A 23,389-nucleotide genomic window follows, 5' to 3' on the forward strand; every position below is an offset into this window, starting at 1 on the left:
TCGGGTTCTGTTTCTTGGGGTAAAGAGGCCACAACACCCTGGTGGGTCAGGTCCAATGCCAGCTGGGTGGCCCAAGCACCATTAGCATCCCCCCTTCTGTGCAAAGGGAGGGGCATGTCCTGTGTCCCTGCAAGTAGCAGCCCTCCTGCTGGGGAGGGAGAATTGGAGGAGGGCCTTGCTGTGGGACATATGAAAGCTCTTCTCACACAGCCCTAGCCTCTTGCTTGATGACTGGGGTTAAGGCAGCCTGGTGCAGAGATGCCTCTGCAGGATAATGGGGGGAGAAGAATCAAACAGGGAGTCCCTGGAGGGGTGCATGTGAGGGTGTGTGTGGGAGGGGGTACTGAGTGTAATATATAGGCTGTGCGTTAGCCAGCAGGTGGCACCACCAGCATCCAAAATGATGGGCTGGAAGAGGGAGGAGCATGAGCTGACACCTAGTGGCTGGGAGTTCCCTTTAGTTACAACCCTGGATGGTGTGTTTGCATCCCCAGCCCAGCAGTCCTCACTTCTGTCTCCCCACCTACAGCTGGGCCTAGAACCCAGGAGCCTTGATTCCCAATCCCACCCCATCCTCTGAACAGGTAATGGCACCTCCAAGATGGCCCAATTAAGTACAAAAGTACTACAACAACCGGGGCTCTTTCCCACACTCCCCCCAACCATGCCTGTTACTAACTTGGGCTGGGGGCTAAGTGGCATTAGGGTTGAAGCAGGGAGAGGGAACAGGGATCCCTGTAGTTTCTTACTTGGATTTCAGCTTTAAGCTCAACACTGGGCCAAGAGCCATCTCTGAATTCTTGGGGTCTAGAAGCTGGGGAAGAGACCCCCTGCCCCAAAACCAGACCAACCCATCATCTTCCCCCTGATCCACCAGTGGATCCATTCCATTATGTTCCCTATAAGTCACAGTGGACCTGGGACACATTTCTGCTGCCTTGTCCTCTGCTCTTTGGCTAGTTGAGAGGAAAAAAGCTGGAGTGGTGGATTTCTACTTGATGTTTCATAATGTTCAAGGCAAGAAGGGACCATTAGATCATCCAGGCTGATGCTCTGGACTATCACAAGCCATTCAGTTCCACCCAGTTACCCCTGTATTGACTCCAGTGACTTGAGTTAGACCAAATCATTTCAGTCCTCAGGAGACTAATCTGTTGGGGACCCTGTTCTCTGCCCAGGGCTCACAAGTGCCTTGTGATGGCAGGGAATTGATGTGAAACATGCCCAGATGATCTTAGCAGGTGACCCATGCCACAGAGGAAGGTGAAAACCCCAAAGGTCCCTGCCAATCTGACCTGGGGGAAATTCCTTCTCAGCCCTTAATCTGGTGATCAGATGGACCCTGTGCAACTGGGTCAGACCCATCAGCCAGGCAGCTAGAGGATTTGCTTTAGAATGCCAGGTTGGATGCCCTTGGAATATGGGAACTCCCACCAAATTTCACTGCAGAATTGAAGGGGGAGGAGAGATGAGCAGCGAGAACAATCTAAGGCATGGTAGGAAAACACTCTGTGGAAGGAAGGTCAGGAGAGTTCATCTTCAAGAGGGGAGAAAAGGATATAAAATTATGGGAGAGGTGGCAGTGGGGCACTTTGGCTTGCTCTGGCTTGTGGCCCAAAGAGCTAACTGATGAACAGCAAAGCTCTAGGTCTAGTTAGCCTGGGGAACTCTATCAGAGGGCTGCATTGAGGCTGCAAAGTTATGACTGAAAGAGCAAGTGGCCATTTATCTGGATAAGAACAGCCAGTTACTATGGGATATTAAACTGATGCTTCATCTTAAATTGCTCTCAAAAATTAGGGGGCAGGATGAGACTTTCATAGGACAGATTATGTCACAGTTGCTACTGGCAGGTTCTTGCACCTGGTTCTGGCTGCTGTCAGAGACCAGACCTAGGACTAGATGGGGCTGAGCTGGCATTTCTTACAAGGGTGGGGGTGAGTCCTGAATAAGGGGTTTTCTGATGAAGTGTTTCCACAAAACAAGAATTAAATTGGCTTAAAAGTGGAAGGGGGGAGTGTGAATGGTCAGTGTTATGACACCACATTCCTACCACACACTCCATCCCCCTCCTCCCTGGGAACAAGACCATAATTTAAAGGCTAACAATTAAGCAAGTCTTTTTGTTTTAAACCATTTTCTGGCCACCTCTTAGAACAGCAAGAACAGGGTGAAGCCTCTTTGCTCCCCACAGCCCAGGGTGTATGGCCAGATTCTGACCTGTTAGCCAGATCTGGAGCGAGGACATTGACTGCAATGGGGGACATGTTGGATTCTCAGAGAGAATCTCTCTCAGAGAAAGGCCAGAGCATAAGATTTGAGGTCTAACTTCACCCACACTCCTAGGGGTGCTCTGAGTTCAGTGAGAAAGATCTGGCCCTAACTTCACCCCCACACCTGGAGTCACTCCAGTTCAAAGAGCAAGATCCAGTCCACAGTCAAGATAACAATTCTGATCTGGCCCACTCTCCCCGCTGCGTCAACCGGCTTCACTCACACACCCATGACACACCCAGGCAGCCCCTGCAGGAGGTGCTGGAGCTACGCTTGTACCAGCTCAATTCTGGGAGCGACGCTGAGGGAATGGGAAGCGGCTGAATGCTGGCAGGGGCTGCTGATGGGGTGGTTTGCGATAGCATGGGACTTCATGACCCAGGAGGTCAAGGCCCTCCATGGACTGTCTCAGAACAGATCTCTATTTGCCAATAAGAAGCCGGGGGCTGCGCTTTGACTCAGGTTTATTAGGAACATAAGTCAGCGGAAAAACTGGGCACGGAAGCAAGTCCCTGCGCCCCAGAGATAGCAAATACATTAATAATACGTGTCACTCACGGTTAAAACCGTCCAGCTACATTTAGCCAATAGTAAGACAAACGACAGTGGAAGCCAAAATATAGGGTGAGGAACGCTATACAAACCCTGCAATGGTGAATGCAGAGAGGGGCAGGAGGCCGTGATGGGCCCAGGTGCTTTGTAGCACTACTCTCTGGGCCTTCCTGCTGCAAGCCGGTGCCAGCGGGAGGAGTAGCTCAGAGCCTCTGATAGGTTCATAGCCTCTCTTACGACACCTAGCAGGGCCAGCTTCGTTTTACAGACCTGGAAGAGTGCTCTGTGCAACAGGGCACCTACTGCTGGCTGTTTTGGGCACTGCCCCCACCCCAACCGCAGGCCCAGCTGAGTCCTCTGAGCCATGGAGCAGGGATGGGGAGATCCAGGGGCACTAGGCATGGAGGGGCAGTGCCACCCCTTCCTACCGCACGGCAAGGCACATTATAATACAAGAATTGGAGAATGCCCCGAAACAAGGTGCAGCAACAACCCTCATCCCCCTTACACAGCTTGCAGAGCTCTCAAAGCCAATGTGCAACAGGGGGAGGAGACCCCCCCAGCAAGGGGGTGCTGGGTCTCCCACAGCTCACCACAGGCCCTCTGCTGGGTGGGAGGGGTCCTGTTCACACTCCCCAGCTGCAAAGGGGTGGGGGGAGTTAATGCTGCTTCTGCTAAGGCACCTTCTGAGGGTGGGAAGGAGAATTCCCCCTCCCACAATACACCCACAACACAGAGCCGGTCTGGATGCCAGAACCCCTCAGCCCTGCCTTGAGGGAACCCTTTCTGATTGGCTGCCCATCCCCAGGAGGCTGGGAATGGGGATAGGCAGCCAATCAGAGCTGCTGCAGGAGCTAAGGCAGAGCTCCCCCACCCCAGCCAACAGTTTTCAGGTAAGGGAGGACAGAGCAGAAGGAACCCAGAAGCTCAGGGCAGCTTCACTCCCCTCCTCTTCCCTCCTGTGAATAATGGGTGAAGCCTGTCCCCTCCCAGTCCTGACAATGGATCAGTCCATTGTCTGCTCCTCCCCCCTCTATTCCTGTGAAAAGAGGGTCAGGCTCTTCTTTGCTCCTCCCGTTGCAACAGGGGAGGGAACTAACCCCTGGCGCTGCCCCCTCAGCCTGACAAGTGGGAGACCCCCCGTAGTGCAGGGGATGGAGTGGGGGGGGATACAGAGCAGGGCTCTGGGGAGGCATGGGGTGGGCGGACAGTGAGATTGATAGCCAAATGAAGCCAGTAATACAAGGCCCAGGCAGGCCGGATGGGGGACCTGAACTGACTGAGTCCAGGGCAGAGTCCGATCCCCCCGGTGGGAGGTGGGGGGGCTCTCGGTGGATGAGCAGTTACCCCCCGAGTCCCTTGCGCAGAGCCAGGTGGGGGGGTGTCACCGTCAGTCCGTCTTTCCCAGCGTCCCAACTAAGAGGAACTGAACTGGCTGAGCAGGGCGCTGAAGTCCAGATCCCCCATGGAGGTGAGGTTCTCTTCCGGGAGGCCGCCCAGGACCCCGTTGATGAAGCTGTTGGCACCGCTGGCCCCCCCACCCCCGCCGTTGCCCTGTGGCTCCTCCCCTGTCACGCCCACCACACCACGCTGGCTGCTCATCAGGCGGGTGATCGACTCGGGATAGGTCAGGAGCATGCTGTGCCCGTCAGCACCCTCGGTGGACGACCCCTGGCTCAGCAGCTGCCGGAACTCAGTAGTGTTGATGGACTCCAGGCTGGTGTAGGTGGTGTCCTCCAGCAAGGCCCCCAGCTCCATGGCGACTGAGTCGCCCCCGCCCTCAAACGGCAGGTGGAAGAAGGGGTCAAAGTTGGGCTCGGCCTCGGGAGCAGGGGGTGGGGGCTGGGCCCGGCTTGAGATGCCCAGGCTGGAGAACTCCTCCAGGTTGACTGTACTGAAGCCCAGCTGGGGGGTGGGAGGAGGAGGAGCTCGGCTGGGCCCGGTGAAGGGTAAGGGGGGGTGCTGGGCCGTGGCCTGCGGCTTCTGGATGGTCGGCAGCTGCCCCATGGCGCCCGCCATTCCGGTGAGACCTAGAGAAGGGAGAGGTTAGTGCTGGGAGGTGGGGGGGCCAATCCCATGGGCAGGGACCCCAGTGCCTCCCCTCTAGGACAGCATGGTACAGAGAAGCATTATGGGGGATTGTGCAGTCCCCCCAAACTGGTGCCCCCTTGAGGGGAAAGGCCCATTCCCCACCCTGCGTAGAGTGGCTGGAGCCCCCTTACCACTCATACTGGGTCGGATGAGGCTGGGTTTGGGCATGGCAGCTGTGCGGGCAGGGACAGCAATCCGACGCGGGGAGCGTGACTCCGGAACCACCACTGCTGGGAGGAGAGACAGGGTCAGTAACATGGGGGGGCACCAGAGCAGAGGACCCCCCCACAGCAGCGAGGCCACCCTCAGTTCCCCCTCCATGTAGGAGACTAATGGGCTCCACCTCCCAACACCACAGTCATACCCCCGACCCTCGTACTAGAGACAACCAGGTTCAGTCTCCTCTCCCTCAACCCCCCTTGGCTTAGGTGCCTGAAGCCCAACTCTAAGACCCTCCCACCCCTGCCCCTCAAGAGCCACCCACCCTCCTGAGCTGCCCTCCCCCAAAGAGCCCCTCCTTCCCAGCCCCCTTCCCAGCTAAAAGGCTCTCCCTGCCCAGCTCAGAGACCACCCCTTCCCCCCTCCCAGCAAAGAGACCCCCCCCAATCTCCTCCCCATCCCCCTAGATACTCTGCCCCCCCTGCCCGTTAAGAGTCATCGCCCACCCCTGGCCTCACCTGCGAAAGGCGCTTTCTGCACAAAGTTCTTGAAGGTGTCCCGCGTTCGCTTGCGCTTCTCCTCGATGCGGTGGAAGTCACCTAGGGGAGAGCATGGCCCTTTAGCCCTGGGGGCTGATTCCGCCCTGCCCCGGGGTGGGGTCACATTCCCCACCCCTGGAGCCAGCCAGTCCCGCTGCCCTCGAGCCAGGGTGGAGGAAAGGCCCCCCTGGTACCTTCATCTGGCAGGTAGCGGAACTCCATGGCCTCGCTGACCTCCTTGTCAGATGGGCGCCGGAGCTGCATCTGCACCGTCACCGGCTCCCTGAGCGCCTGGTCCTGGTAGGGCGGGGTTTTGAACACGATGGCAACCTGCCGGTGCACGTCTGCCTGCGAGAAGGAGCCCTTGGCCTCCCACGAGTCCTTGAAGAATCGGACCTCAATGTCCTCTGGGGGGAGGCAAAGGGGAGGTGAGGGGGCTGCAGGCACCAATGGGAGAACTGGAGATAGAACCCGGGAGTCTGGGCTCCCAGCCTCCCAACCACTAGACCTTACTGCCCTCCCAGAGCTGTGGATAGACCCCAGGCCGCCCCATTCTAACCACTGGCTTCCGCATCAAAGAGCAATGGAGCCAGCTGCTTGGGGGGTGGGAGTGTATGGGAGTGGGGTGGGGTTGGAGTCACCATCCCTGTGGGAGGAGCCAGGCTGGAGATCCAGCATTTGGGGATAAAGCCAACTGTGCCCTGATGGAACAAGAGGACCTCTGTACTCATCCCCTCTGGGCATGCCCAGCACACCCATTCATCCCCCCACCACACGCTAGGAGCCCAAGGCCTGCACTCACACCCTCAGGGAGTAAGCCCCAGCCTCACGGCTCCCCCCCAAGCACTTACCTTTCTGCACCTTGTCGCAGAGCAGGAAGATCTCGTCCCCACCCAGACAGCTCCCCGAGTTGCGATTGACCCGGCAGATCTTCAGCTCAGCCGTGTTGGGGGCTCCTGGAGAGTGGAAGGGGGAGTCAGGGACCCCAATACAAACCATCATGGGGGCACACATGAGTCTCTTCCTCTGGACCCCACCATATCCATGTGCTAGGCACCCCCTCCCCACTGCAACCCTCAGCCCCTCCATTCTCCTGTACCACCCCCCATTGCCGCTCCAGAGACCCCCACCAACTTCCCCAATCTCTGGGCCAAGGACCCTCCCCAAGGTACCCTCTCCCCCGCTGCTACGCTGGTGACCCCCACCCCCAACCCCTGCAGCTGGGCCCGGCTCCCTCCCTCCGGGGCTCACGGTTGTCGTAGATCGGCTGTGACACCACGAGGGGCAGCGGGACGAGGTGCCCGGTGCCCACAGGGTCCTGCACCCACACCTGGAAGCAGAGCCGCACGGCGTTCAAGTCATAGTCCCCCTTCTGATTGTCCAGGGGCACTGTGGGGGCAAGAGAGGGGCAATGAGGCTCACACAGGGTGGCTGAGATCCCCATCCCCACCTCCCCTCTCCCGGGATCCGTGGCTCCAACCCTGCCTGGGCAATTTCTCCTCCTCCCACACTGCCTGAAGGGGCTATTACTGGCTCTGGCCCCCCTTATATCGAAGGGGCTGCGGTTGGTTCTCCCTCATCCCCGGGCAGTCCCCCCCCCATCGAAGGGGCTGCGGTTGGTTGTGCCCCACCCCCCCAGGCAGTCCCCCCCCCCATCGAAGGGGCTGCGGTTGGTTCTGCCCCACCTCCCCAGGCAGTCCCCCCCCATGGAAGGGGCTGCGGTTGGTTCTGCCCCACCCCCCCAGGCAGTCCCCACCCATTGAAGGGGCTGCGGTTGGTTCTGCCCCACCCCAGGCAGTCCCCCCCATGGAAGGGGCTGCGGTTGGTTCTGCCCCACCCCCAGGCAGTCCCCCACTCACCATTGAAGGGGTTATTGTTGGTGCGGATGCGCTGTGCCACAGCCTCGTCCAGCTCCCGTTTCTTCACGCACTGGATGCCCAGGTTCTGGAAGCTGAGATGCAGGCAGGAGTTACCCACCGCTCCTCCCTGCACGGTGCCAGCCCAGCCCCGGGAAGGGTGGGGGGCAGGACCCCTGGATTCCGTCCCCAGCTCTGCCCGACTTGCTGAGAGATCCTGGGTCAGGCCCCTCCCATCGTAGTGCCGCAATTTCCCACAAAGCAAATCAGCAGCAAAGCTGAAATAGAACCCAGGAGTCCTGATGCCCGGCTCCCCACCCTGCTTTAACCCACTCGACAACCACCCGTCCCCCAATCCAGGGACAGAACCCAGGAGTCCTGACTCCAGCCCCACATCTCTACTGCAGCAGACCCCCACGCCCCTACCAAAGCTGGGCATTGAACCCAGGCGTCCCAGCTCACCTGTGGATGTTGCGCTCAGGTGAAAGCTCAGCCTCATAGTAGCCATCCTTGCAGTCCTTGCCCACCAGCTCGTGGGGGTGGGGTCGGTGGGGGGCGTCCTTGGTCACCAGAGAGATACGAACCTTCCCGGGGCCTGTGTAATTATTGATCTGGGGATGGGAGAAGGAGGCAGAGGTTAGGGGCTCCAAGGATCCTCAGCAGGGCTGGAAAGGAGCCCCTCCCTCCCATTCCCACTGGAAATCAGGCTGAGACCTTCCATACTCACCGCACCCATGAGCCATGACCCCTGCAGTTGCAGGGGTCTGGGGCCTTTGGCATCAGGCATTGTTGGGGTCCTGCTCCACATGGGAGCTCGGGAGTGTTAACACTCAGAGACCCTCCTCAAATCTCATGGGGGCGTGGGGGGGGACTGAGTCACAGAGTGGGGGAGCAGCACACGCTGGGGTCATGCAGCAAATCAAGACAGCCAGAGAGAGAACCTAGCTCTCAGCTCACCCTCACCCCACCTACTCTGTCCCACGAGACTCCACTCCCTTCCCAGAGCTAGGGATAGAACCCAGGAGTCCTGGCTCCCAGTTCTCTGCTCTATCCTTTAGGCAGTGCTCCTTCCCCCCGGATTTCGTTAGGGGGTCCAGGCCACCCACCCAGAAGTGAGGGATTGGGAGGGGGCACTGGAGGTGCAAAGACCTTGTCTGTGAGTGCAGGGAGGGGCTGATCTTGAGGTGGAGTGTGGGGGAGAGGTGCACTGGGGCAGGGCAGGGGCTGACCTTGATGGTGGGGTGGGTCTTGGTGGTGTCAGTGCTGTGCTCCCCGGGGATGCTGCCGGCCGAGCGCCCCTCACACTTGTAGCGGAAGCGCATGCCGCGCTGCTTGGGCTGTTCGATGATCTCCACGTAGGGGGTGCTGCTGGGGGTAGGGTCTGAGGGCACAGAGAGACAGACATGAGCAATGGACAGACCCACCCTTGGCATCACCCACCTGTGCCCACACCTCTGCAATCAGCAATGGGTTTAGCCTGAGGGACGTAAATCCAATGGAGGGAAACTGAGGCACATGGATTGGGTCAGTGGCCAAACTAGGGAATAAAACCCAGGAGTCCTGACTCCCAGCCCCTCCTGCCCTATCCACTAGATCCCACTCTTCTTTCAGAACTGTACAGAACCCAGGAGTCCTTCTGAACAGCCCCTATGCACCCCTCCTTCTCCACCCCCAAGGTGGCTGCAGCTCAGCATGGGGCAAGGGATCCCTGTATAAACAGCCCCCACATCTCAGCACAGGCCTGTCAAGTCTGGGGCAGCTACTCCCTCTTGTGGATTTCCCCTGACTGGAGCTTTAACACAACAGTGGTATGTACAGCCCCCCATGTCACACTTCGCTGGCATTAGGCCAGCAGCCCTGCAGGGAGGAGATGGAGTCCCCAGGAGATCTCCATCCAGAGCCAGGCTTGAACCTTGTCACTCAGGGCACAGCCACCGACTGCAGCTTCCGCTGCAGGAATCCACCTCACAATGTGACTAATCCAGAGTCCACAATGAGTCATCCCAACTCCCACCCCGCCAGGCTGGGGAACCCCTGACACCAGGATCCCAGAGTGCTGAGATGCAGCCGCCTCTGGGGAGGGGTAAGGAGGCTGTTTAGACATGCATCCCTCACCTGGTGCTGAGATGTAGTGTCACACTTGTGTCTCCTGCAGTGAATGGCATTTCTAGCACCACAGCGTACCCTAGAGACATGCTGCGGTACTGGGGTAGCATTTACTCTGGGGAGAGAGTGCCCCCTACTGAACCTCTGCCCCACTCATTGTAGCACAGCAGCCTCCTGCATTCTATTCCTGGCTCTGGGATGAGAGTGGGATCAAGTGGGTTAGAGCAGGAGGTGCTGGGAGCCAGGACTCCTCGGTTCTACGGGGATAATCTCTAGTGCTTGAGATGGTTTTGCAAGGGACTAATGCTTCAAAAGACATAACAGACTTGGAGGGCAGCTGCTAGTGAAATACATTATTAACAATCATAATTTTGTTAATTACATTCAGTTTAGTTACACAAATTGAATCATGACTCACCCTGGAGGCCCCAGTCCTGCTGGAGGAAGGCAAGTGGCAGCAGGTCTGAAAGGCAAGAATGGGAGTGGTTACTGGCATGACAGAGCCAGGGTTTTTGCAACCTCCTGCAGCAGGGAGTTCCACAGGTACAGCATGCAGCTAGGGCCCTGGTATTTTCCCAACCCGAAAAACAGCTCTCTTGCCATCAATCAGCTCCACCTAGTGTACAGACCTTGTATTGCACCTCATCCTCTCCACTCTCACTCCCCATGCCTATTACATGCTTCTATGAGGTCCTCCATGCTGTCCCCTGCTGCCCAGAATCCTGACTTGCCCACCGGCAACAGGGCTCATGCTTCCCCAGGGGAAAGAGTGGGGGTGAGATGCAACTGTCTCTGGGGTAGGCACATGGCTGGCTAGCAGCTGCACAGTCATTTGGAATTAGAAATAAAAGATAATGGTGAATGGGGTTAAAACAGAAGGGGGTTATTCAGGGAGGTAGAATGGAATCTTCTGGGGTGGGAGGTGTCCTGGACATGGGGGTTCACATGCCAAGTGACATGCACCTCCATTCAGGGCTATTTCACCCCTTGATGTCCAGGCAGCATGAGGATTTGGGGAAGTGGGCAGGCAGTGCAGGGGGCTCATGACGGGAGTTAAAAGCTCCTGATCTCAGATCCTGTCCCAGAGGTGGCAAAGTCCCAACTCCTACATAGTGCTGCCCTTTCCCATAACTCACATGGGGCCTTTGCCAGCCTGGCACCACTCCCAATTGTCACAGGGCACCCAGACTGCAGGCACTGCCAGGTCAGGATGCAGCTGGCACGCCTCCAAGAGAAATAAAGAGTGCGGAAGGAAACAGGCTCTCTCCCATTGCAGTCAGGGCTGGCACAGATGCCCCCGTGCAGCACTAGGGGACACTGTGCTGATCCTGACCCCTCAACCCCACTGTCCTGGGGACTTTCCAGCTCAGGCAATTCCATTGCTCTCCCTAGATGCACTGGCAGTTCCAGCTGTTCTTACTCGCCCCAGACACCCTTGTGTGGCGTTGCTGTGCGGCTCTTGTACACTGCTATGCTCCACCCTAGAAGTGGCTGCATTTCGTTGGAGGATGAAATGAGGCATGCTTTTTATAGCAGCTGTAGAATGGGCCGCACACTAGACACGTCATTCCTACAGGACCAGAGAGGCCTCCAACTTTGGGTAACAGCAAGCACCAGACAAACCCTGTTACAGAGAGCGTCCCCTCCCAAGCACACATCTTTCAGAAACAAACCTAAGGGATCCCTTCCTGGCACTGAGATACAGCCACTTCTGGGGCGGATCGTGGGAGGTTGTTTATAAATTATACAACACAGGGTTTTCCCATTGAACACCCCCAGGCACCTGGCTTCTGGTTGCTTCCTTTGGGAAGACAATCCCCTGCCTTCTCCCTGGTGCATGTTGTCCCAGCCAGGTGATCTGTGTGGATTTCAGGCATGGGGTGATCAGGGCCTGGCCCGTTTGTGAAGGACCCTGCCCAGCGACACACCCAAATCCTTCCAAGTGGGGAGGGAGTGGGGCACCATCATGTAGGGCTCGTCCACGCTTCCAGCGCTGCAGCATCTGCCGTCGGCGTAGGTACTCAAGCTCCCCAAGAGGTAGGGGTGGTAGGTGGGAGAAGCCCTTCTGTTGACTCAGTGCTGTCTGCCCTGGGAGTTAGGTCGGTTAACGGCGTCGCTCAGGGGGATGAATTTCCCACATCCCTAAGCAATGTAGTTATACCAGCGTAAGTCGGGAGTGTTGACCCAGCGGAGATGCAGGCAGGTCAGCACGGAGTAAGTATTAGGACTCCTGGGTTCAAGTCCCAGCTCTAGGAGAGTAATGGTGACTAGTGGTTAGAGCAGTGGACTGGGATTTAGGACTCCTGGGTCTCATTACTGGCTCTGGGAGAGGAGCCGTGGTTTTGGGTGCCCCAACCACCTCCCAGGCAGGGCCCTGAGCCCCCAGTCCCCACAGAGCACCTCCATGGAACAAAGGCTCCAACAGGGAATTCCTAGGAAGACCGAGCTGCTGAGAACCAGAAGTGGGACTTGACCGGCGCTTGAGGGCAGCCGGTTGCCCTGTCACGTACAAGCAACTGACGCTGCCCTCCAGTTCCCCACTCCTCTGCTGGGCGAAGACATCACAGCCTTGGGTGCATCTGCAGCACCGTGCACCCTAGCACCAGGCAGGGATGCTGGGGCCAGAACTGACTATGAGGGGAGATCGCCCCCTACTGAGCTCCCCCAGCCCGCTCCCTGTGGCATGGCACCCTCATCTCTGGGCTGGGGCCAGCGCAGACTGTGAGGGGAGAGCGCCCCCTACTGAGCTCCCCCAGCACACACTGAGGCCTCCAGGTCTGCAGCCTGATTCCGCCAAGCCCAGGGGCTCCCAGCTTGGCTCAGACCAGCAGTTAGTGCCCTCGGTTTCTGTTTGCAGAGCTGGGAGCTGCACCCTGGTTCCCAAGGGGCCCAGCTCACTCATTAACCAGGTGCCATTGTCCCAGCAGCACTGCTAGTGGGAGGTGATTTATGGGGCCTGTGCAGGGACCAAGGGAGGCAGCAATTTAGGAAGAGGAAGAACAACAGAATCTGTATTTCACATCAACTCAAATCCCACAGGTGGTGGGGGAGGGGAGGAGTAACCCAGGGCTGGGCTAGCAGAGGGCTGTGGGGCAGGAGGGAGGGGCTCCAACAGAGCTGTTGGGGGGGCCCAGGACTGGCCTAGCAGGGGGCTGTGGGTCAGGAGCGAGGGCACCTGAAGGGAGTTTTCTGCCTGTTTCAGCACTAAGTTTTTAAAGTGGAAATAATGAGGGGTGGGGGGCAATATTCTAACCACTGCCCCATACGTATCCACTGATCCCGGGACTGCCAGCTCCGGGGATAGAGAGCCCTAGTCCCCTAGGATCCATGCCCCCTCCCAGCATGCTGCAGCTGCTGGGATGCAGAGGGAGGGGCACAGGGAACACAATTCTTTTCCCTTGAGGACATTTGTTCTGTGTGGGGAATCTTGTGGCCAGAGGCTGGGCTGACAGCCCCCCAGCCAGGGGAGTGGCAGGAGCCCAGCACACAGAGGACAAAGAACTGGAGCCCTGGGGGACAATCCTGCCCTGGGTGCTGGAGCGGAGGGGACAGAATGGAACTAGATGGGGACTTCTCATCTCTATGAATTACGGGCATTACAGTCGTGCTGGGCCCCGTCACGGGGGTCGCTGCACAGACACACAGTGAGAGACAGTCCCTGCTCTGGAGATCTAACAATCGACACAGAGAAAGGATGGGAGGGGAAACTGAAGTACAGAGAGGGGAAGGGACCTGTCCAAGGTGACACAGCTCATCAAGGTGGCAAAAAGAACCCAGGAGTCCTGTGCTTTATGCACCGACCGGGCTCTGCTGCCTCCATATGCAGGTCCATTCAAGTTTCAGGAAACATTTGGTGACTTGTCAGACTCCTGGGTTCTAGCTGCAGCTCTGGGAGGGGAGTGGGGACTATGAGTCTGGGAGGCAGCAAGGTTTTCCTCCCGTCCCCTTCCAGAGACAACCCAGCTCTGCCTCCCCACTGACCCCTGGGGCCAGTACCCCCCCATCTCTCCCCAAAAGCCATCAAAGTTGGGATGCCGTCAGGAACCGCCTTTGTGTCCTGCTTGTCTGCAAAGCAGATGACAATCATGCGTGTATGTACAGGGGAGTAGGAGAGTGTGTCCATCGTCTGTAAGGCCAGACGGGCCCACTGCGATCTGGTCTCTTGTGTGCTTTTACCCTATACTATATAGATTTCACAGGGGAGACCAGCATTTCTCAAACTAGGGGTCCTGGCCCAAAAGAGAGGTGCGGGGGGGGGATGGAGGTCACAAGATTATGGTAGGAGGATTACAGAATTGCCATCCTTACTTCTGTGCTGCCTTCAGAGCTGGGCAGCTGGAGAGTGGCAGCTGTTAGCCAGGTGCCCAGCTCCGAAGGCAGCGCCCCGCCAGCAGCTGCACAGAAGTAAGGGTGGTGATACCATACCATGCCACCCTTACTTCTGCACTGCTGCCTTCAGAGCTGGGCAGCTGGAGAGCGGCGGCTGCTGACCGAGGGCTCAGCTCTGCAGGCGGCAGCGCGGAAGTACGGGTGGCACCACCATACCAGGCCATCCTCACTTCTGCACCGCTGCTGGCGGCAGCTCTGCCTTCGGAGCTGGGCTCCCGGGCAACAGCCACCGCTCTCCAGCTGCCTAGCTCTGAAGGCAACCCCCGCTACAATAACCTGGCAACCCCCACCCCCCCAACTCCTTTTGGGTCAGGACCCCTACAATGACAACACTGTGAAATTTCAGATGTAAATAGCTGAAATCATGAAATTCATGATTTTTAAAATCCTGTGACAGTGAAATTGACCAAAATGGACCCTGAATTTGGTAGGGCCCTATATATAAGATAGGCTGGCCTGGAATTAGTTCATCTGGGACAGAGCAGATCTGCTAGAAAACCATCCAATCTTGATTTAAGTATTGCCAGTGATGCAGAATCCACCACAACCCACGGTTGGTCCACTGGTGAATTCCCCTGACTGGTAAAAATATGTTGCCTTATTTTCGATCTGCATTCCGCAAGCTTCAGTTTCCAGTTGCTGGATCACGTTACACCTCTGACTGCCGAACTGAAGAGCCCTCATGTTATCCAACTTCTGTCCCCAAGTAGGTACTTTCTGTTCCCTGTGTATATGCCCGAGAGGTGCATACAGGGGAGTGTGTATGTAAAATACACACATGCAGGACAGCCACAATCCTGGCTGAGCCCAGGGACTGAACTGGGGATTTCCCGAGTTAAAAGACTGAGGCCAGATCGACACTCAAAACGTTTGCTGGTAAAAGCAATGTCACGGGTGAGATCTGTTAACATTTTATACTAGCAAAAGCTCCAATGCAGATACGGTTACAGCAGCAAACAGACTGAGAGCACTGATAATAATGATAAAAAAGTCCTTTTGTCAGTGGCTTGTTTTGCTCAGGGACCCGGTATAAGGAGTGTTTTGCCGGTATAAGCAGAGTCTCCACTAGGAAGGTTTGCCGGCATGACTGTACTGGTTTGGCAATACCGACAAATCCTTTCTAGTTTAGACTAGGACAGCATCATTACAGTTTGAGCTACAGAACTAGGCTGGGTAGCTGGGGGCTGTGAGACTCCCATCCTCTGTGCATCATCATACAGGGAGGTGAATATTACATATGGACCTCACAGTGTGGCTAGTGGGTAGAGCATGGCACTGGAGATCCGGACTCCTGGATTCTATTCCTGGCTCTGCCACCAGCCTACTGGGTGACTTAGGGTAAGTCTTCCCTCTTTGTGCCTCAGTTTCCCCATCTGTAAAATAGGGGTAATTGCAGCTGCATTTCAGTGCTGGGCAAAAGGGATCTCTGTATAAACAGCCCCAGTGGCCCACACCAGAGGTGGCTGCATGAGAATGATATCATTCCCCTTTGTAGCGTGCTTTAAAATCTGATTAAAAGTACTAGATAAGAGGTAAGATTATTATACACACATGAGATTGTCTACAGAGCAGTGTGTGTGTGTGTCCTGTGTGCATGATTCACACAAACACACTCCCCTGCGCATGCATCTTGTGAAGGAGTTTATATATCCCTTAAACCAGTGATTCTCAAACTTTTGTACTGGTGACCCCTTTCATATAGCAAGCCTCTGAGTGTGATCCCCCCTTATAAATTAAAAACACTTTTTTATATATTTACCACCATTATAAATGCTGGAGGCACACAGCTCATGACCCCCACATAATAACCTCATGACCCCCTGAGGGGTCCCAACCCCCAGTTTGAGAACCCCTGCCTTAAACTAAATAGATTGAGCTCCTGGAGTGTCACTAAGCCACTAGTTAGCAGGCAGCTTGTGGCTTGAAGCAGGAAGCTCCAAAGCCCTTCCAAAAGGCTTGCTTGTCTTTTTTTTAATCTTTTCTCGGGATGTCTCGATTGCCCTATGAGCATCCAGGCCCTATGCAATTCCTCCTGAGCTCTCTGCCACAATAAAATCATGTGGCAGTGAGTCCCATGGATTAATTGTTGGGGTGGGAAAGTATTTTCCCCCACAAAAACAGTTTTAAATTTGCAGACACTCTGTTTCCAATGAACATGCTGAAATCAGACACAGATGGGCCAGATTTAAATCCTCATGGCAGCGGCTTCTAAACTGATTTTGTTTCCATGATTGCAAAAAGACAGAGACTGTCTACATTAAGATGACTGTAATCAAATCTCATGCTTCAGGGCTTCAGCCAGTCACTTTCTGGGGTCAGGAAGGGATTTTTTCCCACAATGTACAGCTAACTAGATCCGTTTAGTTAGTTAAGACTGGGACTTTTCAGCTTGGAAAAGAGACAATTAAGGAGGGATACTATAGAGGTCTATTAAATCATGACTGGTTTGGAGAAATAGGAAGTGTTGTTTACTTCTTCTCATAACACAAGAACTAGAGGTCACCCAATGAAATTAATAGGTAGCAGGTTTAAAACAAAGAAAAGGAAGTATTTTGTCACACAATGCATAGTTAACCTGTGGAACTCTTTGCCAGAGGATGCTGTGAAGGCCAAGACTATAACAGGGCTCAAAAAAGAACTAGATAAGTTCATAGAGGATAGGTCCATCAATGGCTATTAGCAAGGATGGGCAGGGATGGTGTCCTAGCCTCTGTTTGCCAGAAGCTGGGAATGGGCAACAGAGGATGGATCACTTGATGATTACCTGTTCTGTTCATTTCCTTTGAAGCACCTGGCATTGGCCACTGTCGGAAGACAGGATTCTGGCTAGATGGACCATTGGTCTGACTCAGTATGGCCGTTCTTATGCTCTTATGTCTGGGTTGGGGATTTTTTTCTGACTTCCTCTGAAGCACCAGAGATCAGCCCAGCCGAGACACTGGATGGGGTGGGCCAGTGCTCTGAGATGGTATCAAATCCTCTCTCTAGCTGCCTGGTGGGTGGGTCTTGCCCAGATGCTCAGGGTTCAGCCCTTCATCAGACTGGGGGTCAGGAAGGAATTTCCCCCAGGTCAGATTGGCAGAGTCCTTGGGGGTTTTCACCTTCCCCTGCAGCATGGGGCGCAGGACACCTGCTGGGATCAGCTGGACACGGCTCATCACAGCGATTCCCTGCCAGCGCAGGTCCCTTGGGCACTGGGGGCTCCTCGGTCTTGCCTGTTCTCTGCATGGGGCTCACAATAATTTAGCCTCCTGAGGATTCAAATGCATTGCGCTCAATACAAGCAGGATTGGATGAAAATGAACCCCCCATGTTATACAGAGGGTCAGACTGGAGGATCTGATGATCTCTTGCGTCCTTAAACTCTAGGAAACCATGGAGGACTGATTTAAAATCAAGGTGATTTAAATTACGAAGTGGGAAGCCTCAATTTCAATCATCCATTTTCATAAACTTTGTACTTCAGCAATTTTCTAAAGAAAGGTGCCCCCTCATTAAAACATGCTGAGTTACAACTAAACAGAGCCTTTACGTGAGATTTGGTACACCTTTTTGCTGCCTAAGAGAATACACTATAACAATATGCATTTATTTAAGCAATTATATAGCTTAATATTTCAGATTCTTATTAACTGAACATCTTTAGCATGTTAGAAAATGGTAAAAGACATATAGCTTATTTACTAGATAGTTAACTTTTTGCTCATTATTTGTGTCAAGCTGCATTAGGATGGTGACTGGAATTTAATTAAACACACAAAACAGCATCTAAAATGCATTTTTATTAAACAAAACCTTAAATGTTTTGGATCCATAAACTTCTCTTATCAAAACAGGCTTCACATTTAAAACTAAATTAAAGAAACGGCAGGATTAACTGTAGCCAGTGAATTAAATTGATTATTTCAGGTCAGCCTGGGAAAATTTTCAAACACGCCTAAGTGAGAGAGACTGGAGTTTAAATTCCTAGTCTCGCCTAAGTCTCTTTAAAATGAGACCGGCTCCTAAATTACTTAGGCTGACGTATTGTGCCATATTTCTAAAGCCTGAACTCAAAAAGATGTTTCCCCCTGATTCTTTCTATTAAAAAACCCTTTGAGTTCAAGGCTGCCTTTCTGTATAAAGAATCTCATGGATTCAGCAAATTTTTAACAGGGAGGGGGATTAACCATTAGAACAGCTGACTCTAGGACTGGGTGGAGTATCTATTACTTGGGGTCTTTTCATCCAGCTCACACGTCACTCTAAAACCAATGTTCTAGCTCATCCACCAGATCTGGGCTGGAGACAGGAATGGCTCTCTGGCCTGGAAATCTACTATGATGCATGACTGACAAGAATTAAGAGGCAGCGTGGTCTAGTGGATAGGGGCGCTGTCCTAGGAGTCAGGACTCCTGAGTTCTATTCCCAGATCTGCGACCGAGCTGCTGCGTGACCTTGGGCAAGTCCTTTCCCCTCTTGGTGCCTCTGCCTCCCCATCCACCCCTCGTCTATTCAGACTGTGAGCTCCTCCAGAGCAGGGACTCTCTCATATTGTGTGTCTGTGCCTGGCACAACAGGATGGCCCCTCTCCCACCCCCAGCTGTGCACATGGGGGGACCCTGATCTCAGTTGGAATCTTGAGTTACAACCATAATACAAATAATATTGAATATGTGCGTTAGACCAAGGGTTCAGGCGTCTGATGGGACAAATTGATTAAAAGCAGCAGTCAAAAAGCAAACAAATTACACAGTGCCCTAAGAGCGGGATGAAGGGTCTTCCAATGCCAGCATATAAACCAATGGTGCAGTCACACACAGCACTAGGCATGCCACCTCCTACAGGGCCCAGAATCGCAGGTGGCTCCTAGTAGGCTGAGAGGCCTGGAACAGTGGAGAGCAGTGAGGGCTGCTCACCTTGGATCTGAGCGAAGGATGGTAAAGAGGAGAGATTGGGAGCATCCCTTGCTTTCTGGCAGCACTAGGACAGTCATAGATTCTAAGGCCGGAAGGGCCCCCTGAGATAGGCTGACCTCTCTCACACAGGCCATAGGCGTGCCCTGAATCGAGTCCTGGCTGAGATCAGAAGGCAGCAAATTCAGAACTGATCAGAGGAAAGGATTTCCACGCACGGCACCATTCACCCGCAGAACCCATTGCCACAGGCTACGACTGAGGCTGGGGGCTGAGCAGGAATCCAGAAGGGACTGGCCATTTCTCTGGTGAACAAGATTACATGGAGTTGGTAGGGCAAAGGCTGGAAAGCCAGACAGAGTTTTGGATGGGACATCAAACCTCCTGCCTCAGCAATGAAGCTGCTCTTATCCAGTCAGAGTGGGCAGGAGACTACTGAAGGGGGCCAGATTATTCCCCTCAGCTGCTCCCACTGCCTGCCTCTGCAGCAGCTGGTTTCACAGCCATGGTCAGAGATGGGGCTAGAAGGACTTCAGGCCTGATCCAGCCTGGCAATTAGCCTGAGTTCAAAGTCATTCACTGCAGTAACTCCCAGCCAGCTCTTTGGGGCAGGGAGTACCTTTGTCCTCTTCGTACAGCGCCGAGCACAATGGAGTCCTGCTGCGGGACTGGGGCTCCTGGTGCTACCAACACATATGAAATACACAGCAATATCAATACTCATGCTGGGTAGAATTACACACAAGCACCTTGCTGAATCAGAGCCTACGACTGGGTGGATAACAGAGAGCAGAATCAGAATAACCTGTTCCATTATTATTACTCGTATTACAGAAGTATCTACAGGCCCTGGCCAAGACTGGGAACGCTTTGTGATGCCAAGAGCCACACAGCCCCCCACCATGTCTGGTACTGCAGAGACACACACTGAAAGACAATCCCTACCCTGCACCAGGGCTAGTGGCTAGGGCACTGGACTGGGACTCAGGACACCTAGGTTCTATTCCCAGGTCCGCCACCAACTTTGGGCAAGTCCCTTTCCCTCTCTGTGCCTCAGTTTCCCCTCTCACCCTGTGTCTTTCAACACCCTGTCTATGCTAGGCAGGGTATACCAGCAAAGATGTCTCCACTGCATTGGCCGTGGGTTCTACACTCCTAGCCAACATAGCTGGAAAACCTTTTACCTTAGACAAGGTCTCAGTTGGAAGCTCTTTGTGCAGAGCCTGTCCCTCGCTGTGTGTCTGGGCAGTGCCCACCACAACTGGGAGCACTAGGTCTCAGCCAGAGGTCTGGAAAGCATCCAGTACCATCCCCTGACCTCAGTCGGGGGGATGGGGAGGGGGAAGAGAGTCTAGGTGCTACCACAATACACCTAATAAATAGGTATTAGCAGCAGGGAAAAGATGGTGTTATTTATTTTAACCCTAAGGTCTTGTCTCAGTTGCTGCTGAGGCACACTAGCCCCAGTGGTATTTGGGCTTCTGGTTCTGGTGGCAGGGTCTAGTTAAGGCACTTGGAAGTTTTAGGATTAGCTGTACCAGATCAAACCAGTGGGCTCCATCAGCCCAGCACCCCACCTCCCTAAGGCAGCTGGGTGGGGAGCAATTCCTTCCCAACCCCTCAACCGGAGCCCTGACACATGAGGACTGGTGACTTCTAGGGCTTGTTGTAGTTCCCCACTTCGGAGCCTACAAGGGTAGGAAAGGAGCAGAGAACTGGGGGTGGAGATAGCCTGAATTGATGGGGGTGTGGAAAATGGAGTTTGTTATATAGATATATCCATCCTTTCTAGCTCCCTAGGTTGTGAAAAAATAGCCCTTTAAAAACAGAGCGTCACCAACATGCTCTTGCCCACCCCCTGCAACAATCGCCACCTTAACTTTGAACTCTAATGAGGACCGTCCCAACACATCCACACAATCAGCTGTTTCATGTTGAGCCATTCAGCCAAAATGGGTGGCTTGCTCAGTCACAAACTCTTCTCCAGAGCCTACAGGCCCAGCTGCCCAAACCTCCCCGCTCCGCCACCTCCAAATTTCTAAGGAAGGCAACACCGAGGACATCTTCATGAAAAGTACATAGGCAGAAGAGAATCTTGACTGGAGTCCATAGGTGGTACAGTTCTAGTGAGCTACAAATCTGGAGGATGCACCCAGCACATGAGCCACTCACACGGTTAATTCAGTAGGAACTGTCAGCTTGTTGGGGCAGGGACCATCTTTCTGTTCTGGGTCTGTACAGCACCCAGCACAAGGAGTCCTGGGCTATGACTGGGGCTCCTACATAGTAGTGCAATACAAATAGATTTGCTGATTCTAAAGCCAGAAATGACCACTGTGATCATCTACTCTGAACTCTGGTATAACAGGCCATATAGGTCAGCCCCGAATTAATTCCTGATTGAACTAGAGCAGATCTCTTAGAAAAATCATCCAATTTAGTTTAAAAGTTGCCTATGATGGAGAATCCACTGCAGCCCTTAGGAAGTCATCCCAGTGTATTAATTCCCCTCGCTGTTAAAACAGAAACACTTTATTTCTAGTCTGAATTTGTCTAGTTTCCAAGAACTGGAGCTTGTGAGGCCTTTGTCTGCTAGACTGAATGGCCCATTATCAAATTTCTGTTCCCCACGTAGTGCTCAGAGATCAAATCAGGCCTTCTCTTTGTTAGGCTAAACAGATTGAGTTCCTCAAGTCTCAAACACATAACAACAAAACACTTCCGGTTTGAAGGGATTAATTTACTCTGTCACTGTATTTCTGCCCTGGTTGGCGAGACAGAAGAGCTCTGGGTTACGGGATAATACAGAAAGTGCCACACTATATAAGAACTAGGTGTTCAAATATGATGGTTTACAGGCCCAATATATCACGTCAGAGCTGCCGTTTCTATGCTGTACAGTGTCCAGTCAACTCCAGCCCGGCCCTTCCTCCATGCCGAAGGATTCTGCTATCTGTGTTTTTCCCAATGTGTTGGCTTTTTTTATGGCACACAAATCCTCATCTCTTCCCCCCACACCACATTTCAGCCCCCAAATCCACTGTGCCTGCCTGACCCCCAAAGCAAACAAGGAACTCGCTGCCAACCAAGGCCCCGGAAGCAGGTCTCACCAGACACCACCACAACAAAACTTTTTCAAAACAAGACAAGGACCCAGAAATGCAGCAGCTAGAGAAATAATGGGCAGCAGGGGATGGGACAAAGCAGGGGAAACCCACGTTCCCGGGGAATCCCAGCTGCTCTCCAAGCCCCCCATATTCAGAACCAGCACTCCAATAATGGGGGCTTCCTTCCCCCCCCCCCGTCCCTATAAGCTCAGCTGCTTCCACACACCCAACTGTCTCAGCGACTCCCATTTTACACACGCCCCTCCAGAGACGGGGGTGAAGGGAGTAGAGACACCCCAGAGGTAAATGGGGGTTCTGGATTTGGGGGAAAGTCCATATTGCTGGAGTGGGGGTACACACTTACCATCCATTTCTGCCAGAAGTCAGGCTAGGACCCAGGCTGGGAATCAAGAAGGTACGGGGGTGGGGGCTCCCTGGTTGGAGGGAGTCGAGGAGGGGGGCTCCCAGTTTGGGAACCAGAAGAATCCAGGGGATACTAGGTTGGGGGGGGAGGGCTCCGCAGGCTAGGGCTGGCCCCTGCGTGGGGGCTCAGGAGATGGACCCCAGTCCACAATAAGAGCGCGTGCGGGGATGGAGGTGTCCCAGTACAACAGCTGCTCCCACCCCGAGACGGGGGGATGTAGGCGCCAAGGGGGAGGATTTGGCAGGGAATGGGGGGATTCTGACTCCTACGGGGGTCCCCACCCCACTCGGGAGAGGGGTGCCGCTGGGGATGCCCCTGGGAGCCCAGCTAGGGCGGGTCCAGCCCCTCGAGGGGCTCCGAGGCGGAAGCGGGGCTCCGGCCCCGATCGGGGGTCCGAGGCAGGGGCGGGGCCGAGGGGGCGTGGTCCAGGCGGGGGCCTCCGGCGGGATCGGATCCAGGCGCCGCCGCTGTATCCGTTCGCAAGCTACGCCGCTCGCGGAAATGCCCGCGCCACGTGACCCGCCCCGCTGCTGGGAAAGCCCCGCCCATCATGCAAAGGAGCGGGGGATTCCACGCAGGCGCGGAAGCGACGGATCCGGAAGAACGGCAGCGCCAGCGAGGAAGGGAGCAGGGGCGAATCCCAAACCAGAGAGGGAGGGGCCGAGAAATAGAGAGAGGCGGCAGGCACCAGGGCAAGGCGTCACAGAGCCATAGGGGTGGGGTGACCGGATGTCCCCATTTAAAGCGACCGTCCCGATTTTTGGGTCCTTTTCTTATGTAGGCTCTTATTACCCCCCACCCGCTGTGCCGATTTTTCACACTTGCTGTCTGGTCACCCTATGTATGGGACCCATAGGCTGGGTGTCATGTGACCATACGGACTTGCGTGTGTGTGACACTATTAGGCTATATAGGCACTAGGGTGCAGCACTCTAGGATTGGAGGGGCGATAGGATGGAGCATTATATAACAGCAGTTCTCAACTAGGGGTGCGGGG

The 23,389-nt window shown here is 54.6% G+C and overlaps 1 protein-coding gene across 2 annotated transcripts; it reads right to left on the minus strand.

Annotated features, from left to right (window-relative positions):
- Positions 1-2,721: 2,721 nt before the first annotated feature.
- Positions 2,722-22,920, minus strand: RELA (RELA proto-oncogene, NF-kB subunit). Of its 2 annotated transcripts, none has more exons than XM_084635361.1 (11): positions 22,333-22,920; positions 9,996-10,040; positions 8,701-8,852; positions 7,934-8,082; positions 7,475-7,566; positions 6,867-7,004; positions 6,467-6,571; positions 5,810-6,022; positions 5,595-5,675; positions 5,049-5,147; positions 2,722-4,856 (listed from the first exon to the last, which is right to left on the minus strand). In XM_084635361.1, exons 1-11 carry the CDS (start codon positions 22,337-22,339, stop codon positions 4,243-4,245), a joined length of 1,695 nt encoding a protein of 564 aa, XP_084491487.1. In that variant the 5' UTR covers positions 22,340-22,920; the 3' UTR covers positions 2,722-4,242. The 2 variants fall into 2 exon arrangements, with proteins under 2 accessions (XP_084491487.1, XP_084491488.1); XM_084635362.1 differs by having other exon boundaries at positions 5,049-5,144; positions 22,333-22,919.
- Between the last annotated feature and the right edge of the window lie 469 nt (positions 22,921-23,389).

The sequence above is a fragment of the Lepidochelys olivacea genome, assembly GCF_965140295.1.
Source record: "Lepidochelys olivacea isolate rLepOli2 genome assembly, chromosome: 7".
Lineage (NCBI taxonomy): Eukaryota > Metazoa > Chordata > Testudines > Cheloniidae > Lepidochelys > Lepidochelys olivacea.